Source organism: Hippoglossus stenolepis, chromosome 7 (genome assembly GCF_022539355.2).
Source record: "Hippoglossus stenolepis isolate QCI-W04-F060 chromosome 7, HSTE1.2, whole genome shotgun sequence".
Classification (NCBI taxonomy): Eukaryota; Metazoa; Chordata; class Actinopteri; order Pleuronectiformes; family Pleuronectidae; genus Hippoglossus; species Hippoglossus stenolepis.
Genome location: NC_061489.1, coordinates 14,993,527 through 15,006,865, shown reverse-complemented (window position 1 = coordinate 15,006,865; position 13,339 = coordinate 14,993,527). Strand labels below are relative to the sequence as shown.

At 42.1% G+C, this 13,339-nt stretch overlaps 2 protein-coding genes across 2 annotated transcripts; both read left to right on the top strand.

The window, feature by feature from the left end:
* Window positions 1–243: 243 nt before the first annotated feature.
* Window positions 244–5,646, top strand: rtn4rl2b (reticulon 4 receptor-like 2b). The gene is made up of 4 exons (XM_035160644.2): window positions 244–382; window positions 1,749–1,975; window positions 2,080–2,313; window positions 3,219–5,646. The coding sequence occupies exons 1-4, from the start codon at window positions 334–336 to the stop codon at window positions 4,089–4,091; spliced, it is 1,383 nt and encodes a 460-aa protein (XP_035016535.1). The 5' UTR covers window positions 244–333; the 3' UTR covers window positions 4,092–5,646.
* A 4,702-nt stretch (window positions 5,647–10,348) lies between these two features.
* Window positions 10,349–13,146, top strand: selenoh (selenoprotein H). The gene is made up of 5 exons (XM_035161551.1): window positions 10,349–10,399; window positions 10,802–10,940; window positions 11,368–11,510; window positions 11,976–12,095; window positions 12,894–13,146. Exons 1-4 carry the CDS (start codon window positions 10,384–10,386, stop codon window positions 12,080–12,082), a joined length of 405 nt encoding a protein of 134 aa, XP_035017442.1. The 5' UTR covers window positions 10,349–10,383; the 3' UTR covers window positions 12,083–12,095; window positions 12,894–13,146.
* The last annotated feature ends 193 nt before the right edge of the window (window positions 13,147–13,339 follow it).

The window sequence follows — 13,339 nt, the reverse complement described above, 5'->3', positions numbered from 1 at the left end:
TTAATAACTTCAAATAAAAAGCAGAGAGTGGTGCGTTGCTTTTTAAGGTAACACCACCGTGTGGACAGAGATTCACACCCACACTGCCGCTGCCTTTCCTGTCGCTTCCTGGGGGGACTCTCACCCCTCCTCCTGGGCTGACGTAGTGAGGAACCCCCGCTGCCCACGTCTGTGGGCGAGAGCCGGCTACGGGTATAAAACACCCGGGACTCCTTCACGTCACAGCCTTCAAGCCAGAGCGACTCGATCACCAGGGCTGAACCTCAGCAGAGATAGCAGCAAGCAGGCATCTCCACGCTGCGCAGGCTAACTCGCTTTCGGCTTTGGTTCGAGATGGAGGCTCGTAGGACCATGAGGAGCTCCCGTGCCCACAACTTCAAGAGTAAGTTTTCCACCAGCGTGCCCCTGCACGGTCTTGATTTTGTAAATGTATTTCTGTGATTTGGTGCTGCAGCTTGTAAATCAGTGGTTCTTTGAACAGATTTCAAAAACTGAGAACAGCCTTCATGTGGTTAACTGCTGAGTGTATGTTATTGTGGTTTTACGCACAGGCATTTTTATGCAGGGATGCATGTTAATTGTATGTCAACAGTCTGGTGGGTTCAATACAGTGTGTTTTTTACAGTTATGGGTGTCAGAACTTTAAAAGGACGTCACCTATAGAGTCAGAAGTGCGCGCTTTTTGGACACATTGGTGCGCAAATGAGCTGTGTCAAGTGCACGCTATTTACGTATCCGGTTTATCCATCTATTTGTAAATGTATATGGTGACATTTTATTGAAATCACCTGCTTTCTAAATTTGTATAGACTCTCCTGTAAATATTTCAGTAAGTTTGCACAAACCTCGTCATCCAGGCTCTCCATCTCTTTTACGCACGGATAAATGAGCTTGATTGGTGCGCACATGATACTGAACTTTATTTCTCACTCCAGTTTGATGTAAACAAGACTCACGGAGACTCTAGAAAGGTTTTCTCTTACACCTAAAAAGGCTCCAACTCCGGTTCTCCCTCAGCGTCCAGCGCAGCTAATAGTCCAACTTGTTAGAGGGTCAAGAGGTGAGCCGCTGGAAAATCTTGCGCGCAGCAGATGAATGGGAACTTCATCATTATTTCATGCGTGTACTTTTCCCGTGGCGAAAACTTTTGTGAGCGTTATCCGATCTCTGCCAAGAAGCTGTTGCAATATTAACAGGAACCGAAACCAATCCGGGTCTGGTTACGTGTTTTACGCGTGCCCTCTCTCCTGTACCACTCAACGGAAAAGCTTCTGGGGGGAAATAGCCTGAGAACTAGGATAGCAGGTTAATGCAATGCACTGAAGCACGTGTGATCGCTGCTTGTTGTCTCTAACTAGTTTTTATTCTATATTATTTGATGACTTTTTTTTATTCTAATAATATTGGCACAATAGATAATTGATACCCTTGTAAAGTGATCAGGAGGATATTGATGGATGAATGATTTCTGTAATGTAATCTGGTGAATTATATATGAACACCAAAGTTCTGGGGATCATCAACAGGTCCCGGGTGAGAGCACAGCTGTGCTAAAAAGAATCACTGTGTTCAGCCTCAGGTTTGACAGACAACAGCAAAGAAAGACCAAAAGCTGAATCACACACAATGTGCACATCAATCCAGAGCTTATCAATGCAACAATGCTCCTTTGCTGCTGACCTGACCTTGACTTGTGTTCCTTCAATTTTCATTAATAACCTCCTCTTTCTCTCCCTCCCTCTCTCCAGGTGGACTGACCCTGTGGCTGATTCTGTGGCTGGTGGTGGTGAAGCCAGGCGGGTTGGCCGCATGCCCCAGACTGTGTGTGTGTTACCCTACGCCCATGACGGTCAGCTGCCAGTCCCAGAACCTCACCATAGTGCCGGCTGGTGTGCCCTATGACTCGCAGCGTGTTTTTCTGCAGAACAACCGCATCACAGAGCTTCGCGCAGACTCTTTTGGCTTTGAAACTCAGGTAAATACTGACACTGCGTGCTGCTGAATTGCCTTAATTTGAATCCTGAACACTCTTTGAGTTTTCTTCTAAAAACATGATTAATTTCTCTTTAATCTGTGCAGGTGCTGTGGCTATACGGCAACAACATCACATGGATCGAGGCCGGGGCCTTCAGTAACCTGAGGGTTCTGGAGGAGCTGGATCTGGGTGATAACCCCCTTCTGCGGCGCCTGGAAGGTGGAGCATTCAGGGGATTGGAGAAGCTGCAGAGCCTGCACATGCACCGCTGCAAGCTGGCCGCTCTCCCCCATGACCTGTTCCACAAACTGTACAGCCTGCAGTTTCTCTACTTGCAGGTACAGCCAGAATCCAGACATATACCCAGCAACACACCCTTGTGTTTGTAGGAACACACATTTTTTGTTTCAGTATAGATTGATGAACACATCAGTCACTGTACGGGGTCCCCACACACAGGCTGCACATCACAGAGACACATTTATACTGCACATGTTAAATGGTTTAAACACAAGTAGTTTTCAGCAGAGACTAAACTAAACTGACATTTCTGTGATCATCATATTATTGAAAAAGCACAATAGGTCACTCTTGCACAGAAGGGTCACGGTTAGAAAATGATTGGCTGCCAAATCCTCACATAGTCTATAAATGAGTGTATAATACATACAAATGTTCACACACACAGCAGCAGTAGCCTCAACCCAGATGAGACAAAGCCAAAGACAATAAAACCAAACTGTAACTACAAGCTAATATGCAATAACATATTATAAGAGTAGATCTCAGAACCAAATAGTAGATACATTTCAACTAAACCACATAAATTGAAAGCCCCATAAATGTAACTTCTAAGCCCCTCCTGTCAATAAGAACACTGAATGAAACTCATCTTAATGCAGAACTTCAAAACCAACACAATATAACCAAGTTACTTGTTCAGTAAAAAAAAAAACATCACCAACCACAATTTACACTTTTCGAAAACATTTTCAATGATTATCTTAAGTATTTAATAAATTCCTTCTTTTTGGACAGTCACTCATTTCAGTACACTGAAAATTATCTTTCAAAGTTTTTTCATTATCGTCCGGTGTTTTTTCAGTTTTCTGTAGCAAGTCCCTGCCAAGATGTCATAGAGAATCATTCACACATTTTTGCCATCAACTAGACCCAGGATCTGTAATTTTCCCACCTGCTTTTCCACAGCACTAAATCTTCTTGTATTCTGACTTTGCTCCAGGAGAATCAGCTCCACTTTCTGCAGGATGACCTCTTCTCAGATCTGGTCAACCTCACCCATCTCTTCTTACACGGAAACCGCATCCGTGCCCTTTCTGAGAATGCGTTCAGAGGCCTGGTCAACCTGGACCGCCTCCTCCTCCACGACAACCGCATCAGGCAGGTCAACCGTCGTGCTTTCCGTGACCTGGGCCGCCTGACCATCCTTTACCTTTTCAACAACACCCTGGCCGAGATGCCAGGCCAGGCCATGAAAGACGTCCAGGGCATCCAGTTCCTGCGTCTGAATGCTAACCCTTGGTCCTGCGGTTGCGAAGCTCGTCCCCTGTGGGAGTGGTTCCGCAAAGCCCGCATTGCTTCCTCCGACCTCATGTGCACCTCCCCATCCCAGCGTCAGGGCCAAGACCTCAGATTCCTCCGGGAGCTGGACTTCGCCCTCTGCCCCCTGGCTGACCCCGGCTCCATGGCTGGAACCACCACGACCACCTTCAGCACCAAGACCCGCTGGTGGTTCTCCAAAAACAAGCCCGCATCTTCGTCCAAGGCCCTGCACCAGAAGAGCTCAGAGACGGTGAAGGCCTTCCCCTTCGCCGCTGTAAAGCCTCAGTACCTCCCCAAGACCCCCGTCGAATCCATCCCTTCCAAGTATGAACTGTCGGCCGATGAAGCGGCACTCCCCAAGCTGGACCCAGAAGAATACTGGGCCAACTACGGCAACGAAGACGCCTCCGTCCCCTGCTTCGAGCTGGAGTGCCCCCAAGGCTCGGACAACCCAGCATTCCCTTCATCCTCCCTCTCACTCATCACTCCATCCGTTCTCCACCTCCTGACCCTCTCCATAGTCACCTTCTCCCTTCATCTCCTTTTTGGCTGAACCCTTGCCTCCTCCACTCCTTTTTCCTCCTCTAAACTCTCCCCCTGCTCTTTCCTACTCTAACATAAACCTGGATCTTGATTCCTTTCAGCCACCTCCTCGAGGTGCTATACTGCAGGAGACAGGCGAGGCAGCAGGGAGCTTACCTAAAGAGCAGAGATCATTAAAGCTGACGTAGAGCAGGACAGGACTTCAGTATCGAAGTAGCTGCTGCTTAGTGGTTCAGACTTTGAAAGCATCAGAGATAACATCATGAAAACTGATTCTAATATCAACAGTCTCAAGGTAAAAACCTACAACGGTTTTGTGAAATGACCCTGTGCAGACAGCTATGGGGTCTCAAGATGTTTTTTGATATCACAGCTGTAAACAACGCAGGCGTTGGGAATTATCAACAGCTACAACAAGTACTCACCATCCAATCATTGCTAACATTATCCGTCATTGATTTACCTTTATCAGAGAGATTTAAAGGTTTACATGGCATCGCCAGAAGTAGGAGAAAGAGGTTGATCAACCCAGATAACAAGAGGCGGTCGAGGAAAGAAAAGAGAATTAAAGTGAAAAGAAAATCAATACAATGTGAGGAGAGCGAGTTTTAGATACATATCCAAAGGCAGAAAAGGACGAGAGGATCGTTATATCTGCAGCCAAGGCTCCTCGCCTCCTTCAGATTCAAACTCCTGTGTGAGATGCCAGCAAACATCCACCACCCACATCATCACTGTATATACACCCATCACACACCGCTCTGTATTTTAGCTGGCTTTGTACTTTCCTTTTTGTACCATTTAGTAAACGACAGCTTGTGGTGACAGAGAGATAGTAAGAACGTAAATCGAAGGGCAAACAACTGAAATATGGAAACTTCTTCTCACCCCTTGTGTTTTCTAGTCTCTTCCTCTTTCAGAAAAACTTGTCCTGACTTCCCAGACTGAATAAAGAATCAAAAATCAATGTGTTTAGAGCATTGATGGTATAGATTCAACATATCAGAGCTCACTGTCAACATGAGCAGAGTGATAGATAAAGAGATGCTTAGTAAAGACGACGTGTTTCGCTCGTCAGACTGTTTTGTGTGTGTTTTTTTTTGTTTTGATTGTGGTTGTGTGTGAGTGAAAGTGTTTTGAGGAGGTGACCTCTTCTGTGTGTGTCTGTGTGTCTGTGTGTGTGTGTGTCCTAAATGCACTAAATTCATATGACTTAGACCCTGAACTGTTTCAAAAATGCGCCGGAATGTGAGTTGATGTTTTTTTATCTTCTGAACATATTTAATAAATCCCAGGGTGTCACCTGGTTTCAATGACTCATATCTGTGTTTTATTCTCACACAAACAATAAACACATCAAAACAACGAAACTGTCACACATAAAACCATCTCTTGAGATGACAACCTCTCTGACTACAGTGAGTCTTTTTGGGTGTTTACCCATCTGTCCAACACAATGCCAATCCTGATTGAGATGTGGATTATTCATGCCGACCATATGCTCCTCCTCAACCCCAGATGTTAACATCTGACTCATAACTGTGACGTTCTGGATAGAACATGAAAGATACTGCGCCGCTGTTAGATTCTGTATTTTTTCAATGAGAAACCTTGTATGAGAAGTGCTCGGCTCTATTAAAAAAATGTAAGAAACAATCAAACTGAAGCGAGTTGTAGTTTCTTTGTTGTGTCACTGTCGTCTTTGTTCACTGAGAACGCTGCAGAGGAAAACAAAAAGTGGGCAAAAGTTAGTCAGCTGCTACTTTAGGACAAACACAACCCATACGGACAAGAATAGATTGAAGATGTATGTTAAACAGTATTGGACTGAAATCACAGTAAAATAAGGGACTTGATGATGAATGTGATCAATAATATCAGAGCTGATAACATTTGAAACTCTGTCATCTGATAGCTTCAACATTTTGGACAAATATAAAAAGTCAAGAAATAGTTTTTTAACAGCATCATGTCAGCTCTTGTCAAACTCCTTAGAAAAGGGCGGTGGTACTTGTGTGTATGACAGTGTGTGAAGTGTCACACAGTGAGTGTGTATGGTGAAGGTGACCAATCCCAACTGTGCTCTCTCCTCGCCCCAGTCTGTTTCGTCACCATGAGCAGTTGGCAGCTATATTGAGCTGTATTAGGGGTGGGGGGTGTTAGGGGGAAGAAATGGGAAGATGCCAGAATGAAAATGTGACGATGTGTCCCAGAATCAGCACACACCCCCTCACCAGACCAACTCTCACCATGGTAATCATGACGATGATGAAGTCGCACACTCTCACGCATGTGATTTTACATGTGCACATACACTAATACACACACTTGATCAAATTCAAAAAGGTTTGGAGAAGTTCGGTGGAGCGGCCTGTATCCAGTCACTCGTTTTTGTCGTCTAGCTCAATAATTATTCATCATTTTCACACCTTTCTTTGTTCCTCTTCTCTCTCTTTTGTTTTCCTCCTCTGTGTGATGAAAACTCCCTCACTCTTCCCAGTCATAGTTAACAGCAGATAAATCATCAAGCCCACTGACATTCTTGTCCTTAACAATGTCCTTTTTGGGGGACATTTTCCACTCCTCTGCTCTACACATTTGCAGTTAAACCTAACCTGCACATTTTGACAACAAAGAATCCGATGCAGCAAACCATCAAGACAACATACTGCAACAATCATTTCAGCGGAGTTAAGAATTAAAACTGTTCACATGACAGAGTTTGCAGAAATTTGAGAATTTCTAGGTTAGGGCCTTGTTTGTGATCAGAAACTTAAAGGACATTTACCTTTACCCGAGTTTTTAATGAGTACATCCATGCAGACAAGTTCAGCTCAGTGAATCATAATATTTCATATGAAAACATTTGTAAAACAACCAAAGTAAAACAGCTTTAGAAACTTTGAGTTTACTTTATGTAAAAAGACATTGACTGTGAGTCATAATTTCACAGAATTGCAGAGATGGCAGCAACGGATGGCCATGGACATGCCCTCAGAGCTTTTGTTTACCACCTCGAGAAATGCACATCAAAAACTTCAATCGTGACCGATGTGATTACTCTCTCCATATTTCCAAGTTGCTTTTTCATGGCAGTGGAGTGGGCGTTTGCCCTCTGTGCATGAACGCAGCAGGTGGTCATGGGACATGTTGATTGTTATTCCGCTGCAGGAACACAACCAGGCCATTAGCAGGGAGCATTTCTCTGAAGTTGTCAGACTTTGATGATGTTTTCTCTTCATGCACTGCACCCACTCGTTCTGCCTGAGTCTTTCCTATTTTTCTTGACGCTCTTTTGTGTGCTTGCCTGCCTTTCACATTCTGTCACTTCGTCTTTGTCTAAACTCTAATCACTCCAGCCCCTCTCTCTCTGCCTGTCACAAACGTCTCCCCCATATGGTTATTCCTGTCTTGGCCTGTGTGTTGGCTCATACGTGTTCGCTTGCGTACCATTGCCGTGTTTGCTGACGTCTACCTTCACACATGTCTTATTGGCAGAAGACGAACCGAGACTCACCCTGACGTCAGAAATGAAGAGGCAGAGATAGACTTTCAGATGAATGAAATTAACTGATTCACTGCCACTGTATAATGAGAAAGAACAGAGACTGTTTTGTTTTTTTACATTAAAGAACATAACAGGTTCATAATTAAAGTCGAACAATGTATAGCGTTGCAGACAACCTGACAACTGACCTCAAACATTCATAATTGATGAACACCATTAGCAGCACTGTCACACTGACCAACTCTCATTGTCCGGCACGTGGAAACATGAGCCTCCGGGGCAGTGAACCTCTGCTCGTGACATTTCACCAAACGGAAGAGGGGGGAAAAAGATAGAGGCACCTCAGAGAGATGAGGAGATCCTCAAACCATCTGTATAAATGTTTTGAGTGGAAACCGAGTTCACCCACTGAGCAATTAGAAGCCAATATGAGACTGGATGACAAAAGAGCAAGAAGGTGAAACATTCAAAACATTTACAAAATGTCAGAGAGGAACACTTGAGGAAAGGTTGCTGCAGCTGGTTTTGAAATGGTTTTCATCTGCAGCCCAAAAGCTGGAGACTGAAACTATGGAGATTCATGTAATTCTTCAGGTGCACCATGTAAGAACAAACAAAACTGGAGCTGCATTCATACACATGGAACTTCACTACAGTTAAATGTGGCATCACAGTGACTTGTAAAAACCTACAAGACTTAACTGTCAATAACTGATTTTATATGGAAATTGAAAATAATTTTCAAGTTATCTTCACTTAAAAATTGTGGTTAACATGATAAAACTGGCTGTTCATCTTATAACTATAACAAATGAGTGGCCTTGTGTACTGTATTGTGTTTGTGGGACTTGAGTAAAGGCCTTTGTAGCAAATGAAGAACTGCCTCTTCCAACTGTGAAAATGTAACTGGAATATAGATTCAGTTGTTAAAATGACTCATGACTTAGAGCTAAACATTCAGAAATAGTGCAGTTAACTTACATGCGGAGCAGTTGCTCTGCAGCCAGAGAAGGTTGTGGTTTGATCCCCAGCTCCTGCAGTCTTTTAATTAAGAAGACACTGAAATTGGCCCTCAGTGTATGTGATAGAAAAAGCGCTGTCGATAGAAGCGCTGGATGAATGGTTGAATGCCACTTGTACTGCGCAAGACTAAAAAAGCACAAGGATCCGTGAGAATCAGGCTCTGTGATGCTGTGGCTGCAAAAAAACTAAAAATATCGGAATTTATGAATGAAAATCTGCCTTCTGTTGTTGCTCGCTTGTGCGCATGCAAGTGTTTGTGAGCATTACTTTGTGCATCGTTGATCGCCCTACAGCCACGAGCTCTGTGCATCCGGTCTTGGGTCAGAAGTAAAAGAGGAGAGAAGGATGGTGATGACAGGGCACATCTGTCTGTTGGTCTGTTCACTCCAGGTTCAAGCACATGACTAAAAGTACACTGCAATAGAATGAAAAGACAGATTTTGAGACGGTAGAAATTTGATTAGTGTCATCTGTTTCCATAAGAAAGAGACACAATGAATGAAGGACTTAATCATAAAGCAACGACAACATGAGTAAAAGTGATTACACAGGAAGTGTGGGTCTTGAGTTTGCGAACAAAAGAACAATGATTACATGGGCGCTTGTGAGTCATTCGCACCACCTCGCTCTGGGACATTGTATGATCCATATTTGTTGGCTCAGACGCAACTTGTGACGTCCTTAATACAATTTGTTTATGAGCTCAAACATGTGACTGCTGCCACGTTCCCTGTGAAACACATGGGGATTGGGTAAGGCTATTTCAGTAACACGACGGCTTTGGAGTACTCAAACAGACCCGTCTGTTGCTCTGCAGGGTTTTCTCTCACTTGCGTCTTGTTTGTCTTGGATGCTGTCTCACAGCCGTTGCTCACAAGTCTACATTTGGGGACCTGCGTTCATCTGTCCCTCTGTTTACAGAGGACGTAGAGTTCCCAGATGGGGGAGTTATCTCAAAGTGTATTCAGGCTTTAGCGGGACTGGATGACGAAGATATGACACCAAGAAAAGTCTGAGTCTGTCAAAGGTCTAAACACATATTCCCTGTCATTCTGAAAAAACATGTTTCAAATGTGTTACATTACATGCTGCAGTTTGTATCATTTGATCTACCAAAACAAATGTATATTATCTTATAGGGACTATGGGTGTCAATAATATTCAAAATTATTTCATACATCAACACATCTATACAATATCTATGCAATAGTGTTGCCAACAAGAACTGAAATCTCAAAAATCTGGTCAAGAATTTACAAATTGCGATTTTTCAATAATCACAAACAGCATCTAAATCAGTATTGCCAATGCTGTAAAGGGTACCACATATATATATGGAGTACTCAAACAGACCCGTCTGTTGCATATATTCTAAATTTATATACTCTGCAGAGTCAACAATTTAGAAAAAGAAAAAAAAAACATTTCATAACACATTTACAGAAACAGAATTTGATATATTATCAGTTTGTTTTTTTGGATATATTTTTTTTAATATTCTTGTTATTTTTGTATTTTTTTTCGTGTATTCGCCTGTTTTTCCAGGTGGTGTCGGTATGAAGACTTTTGCATGTGTTCAAAATGAGCAATACTTGTCTTGTAAATTAATAAATGACATATAATAACTCTTCTATGTGTTTGTAGTGCTAGATAGTGAATATTTTGTTGTATCCGCAAAGAAGATGTCAGAATAATGGTTTGGTCCGTCATATTTAAAAACCCCCCTTGCTGGTGGTACAGTCCCCACACGCGCGAAACTTTTGTAACAGAAATGGCGTCCAAAACAGGTGGGTGTGTATTGTGTTTGTTTACTGTGTAGAAAGACAACTGTACAGGTTAATGAGACTATTGTTCCATTATAGAATTGTCCTGTAGCCTTGTTGTAGTTAATGTACAGGTGCAGTGCATTGTACCTCCTGCTATAGCGGCTGTCATCTCATGTTTGTGACTGCTGCCATTGAGCCACCGTTAGCTTCATGGCTAAAACAGCTGAGCATCCACACTGGCGAGATTTACTGATGATATGTTTATTTACGTTGTCCAGTTTCTAAGCGAGGCTTTGAGAGCCTGGCACTCGACTGACATGACTGACCGCTCTGTCTGCTTATACAACGTGACCTCTAAGTAGCCACTAATGGAAATGTTACCTGTGTTATGAAGACTACTGAGTAAAAGCGTGTGTTGCTCAGGCCGCCGAGGGACGAAGCGCAAAGCGGAGTCTCAGGTAGAAGAGGAGAAGCCATCCGTGAAGGAGGAGAAGGAGAAGGAGGAGGAGAGAGGAGATGGAGAGAACGGCCAGGAGGGTCAAAGAGTGCTCATCGAACACTGGTAAATAATATCACACCATACCTTGCAGATATAAGTGCTCAGATTCTGGGTTATAGTTGAACTCTTCCCCCACAAGTAAAATCAAACATTAGCAGATTTCTAAACTTGGTCAGTAAAGAAATAACAAAAACACAATTATTTAACAGTTAAGTAGCAACAGATCCTAACTATATATATATCTATCATGTGCATCTTAGACATAGTTAAGTGATGTTAGTGAAAAACCTTCACTGCATAAGGATCTCCTGAACTAGACTTGATAAATAATTACAGTATGGCTTTAAAAATGTGATATTAATGAGTATAAAATATACCTCACAATAGCTCTCCAACACAGTAAATAAAGTCACTATATCATGTGCAACAACACATCATTCACAGCTTTAGTTCCCTGTGCATCTGATAGTTGTCTGGTTATTTCTGGCAGCAAGAGCTGACGAGTGTATGGGCGTAATGCCGAGGAGGTGAAATCTGCCCTCCTGGCTGCCCACCCTGGACTGATTGTGATCCTCAACCGCGAGAAACCCCGCAGAAACAGCTTCGAGATCACTCTACTGGATGGAGTCAAAGGTGAGAAGGAGAAAAAGGGCGAATCCAATAATAAGTCGGCCATATGGCGTCCCAGAGGGAAGACCGACATCCTCAGCCAAGTGTGGCTGTTTCTATATTTGGTCTTTTACCGAATAATACAAAACAACAAAAACTTAAGAGAAACAAAAGCATGTTTTCAAATGTATATCAATCAGTCTATTATATATATACTGTTATATTTCAACGTTTTATTTTGTTGATCTAGCTATGGTTACAGTGAACAACATTTCCCATTTAAAACAGTTCATAGAAAGGCCTGTGGATCCTGCAGAGCAAAATGGGCCCATTGCATATGTAAAGAATTGTAAGGACATGTGGTATGTCTGAAGGAAAGTTGTATACTGTCATGTATTGTAAAAATGTGTTTTTGTAACACACGAGTGGTACCATTTATCGTCTATTATTCCTACAAATGACCCTGTTCTCTTTTTCTCATCCCTAAAGAAACATCTCTGTGGACCGGAATAAAGAAGGGTCCGCCTCGTAAGCTGAAGTTTCCTCAACCTGATGTTGTAGTTGCTGCTCTTCAGGAGGCTCTGAAGCCTGAGTAGATGTCCAGTGAAGGTTTGTGTCAAAGCTGTGTGACACTTAGACTGAAAACGCAAGTTTGAAAAACTCAAGTATTACACACTCGCACAGCTTTAATTTATAGTAATGCTAAGTTAAATTAAATTTGAGAGACAACACATTACATAGAAACTCAGGTAAAATGTTTCTGCTTTGAACTTAAGTTTCACACGAGGTTGCCAAACAAATTAGATGTCAAAATTTCTTCTCGACAGGATTATGAACATCAGTTGAACTTTTAAAATATGAAAAAGTTTAGTTCAAATTATATATTGTAATCTATATATTTGGAATTTTGAAGAATTTTTAAAGATTGAATTTCTTAATATATGCTCTTGAAACTTGAAATGCTGGAACGAAGGATCTTTTTGTAAAATATTATACATTTCTTTTATCATCAAATAAGTTACACTCAAAACACATTTCCTCATTGCTATTAGTTGTTGTTCCAGCATTTCCAAAGATACTTTGTAAGTAGTTGTTGCTGTTGAGTATTTGTCTTGATTCACAGTTCCTGTTATGTATATTTTCATTTCACCTGCAGAGCCATGTGTTATAACCTATTTCCTGGATAACCATATTTTATCAGTTTGCGTCACTGACCTAGAGGATGTATTAACTGTTTGTTAGTTGAGCTTATGAAACACTGTCAGCCTTCGACATTTGACCACTTCTAGCTCTTACTATGATGTCTCCTTTTGGAAATGGTCTCGCAAACCACATGCAATGTACAAATGTGTGTTGTGACTGTTTGTATTTCAGATTTTAACAGAATAATTCTTTCCTAACATGCAGTTCAGGAGAAGTGGCCTGTGGAGGCAGAATGACGAGGAGCGACCAAGGAGAATGTTCTCAGTCCTTCTTCTGATGATCCAAGCTCCAACAGCTCACATCCTCCTGATACAGTGCGACACCTAGTGGAGCCTCTCTGACACAACACGTTTTTAAATTTTACTTTTATGCTGTTTTTGAGCATTTCCCACTTTTTCTCAGTGGTTACTGTGCTTTTATGTCTGTTTTGATGAATAAAGTTGATTCATAGTTATAATGTGGGTGTAGCTTTGTGTTTGTTTTGTGCTGGATTGACAGAATCATGAATGTATTCTGATTAGACAATAACAAAATTTAATTCATATATTTTCCTTAGGCTATTATTCAACTATGAATGGATGCCTTGAGAGAAAACTTTGGTCTATAAAAACAATTAAGACAAAATTAGCATTTAATGTGTCACTGTGAAA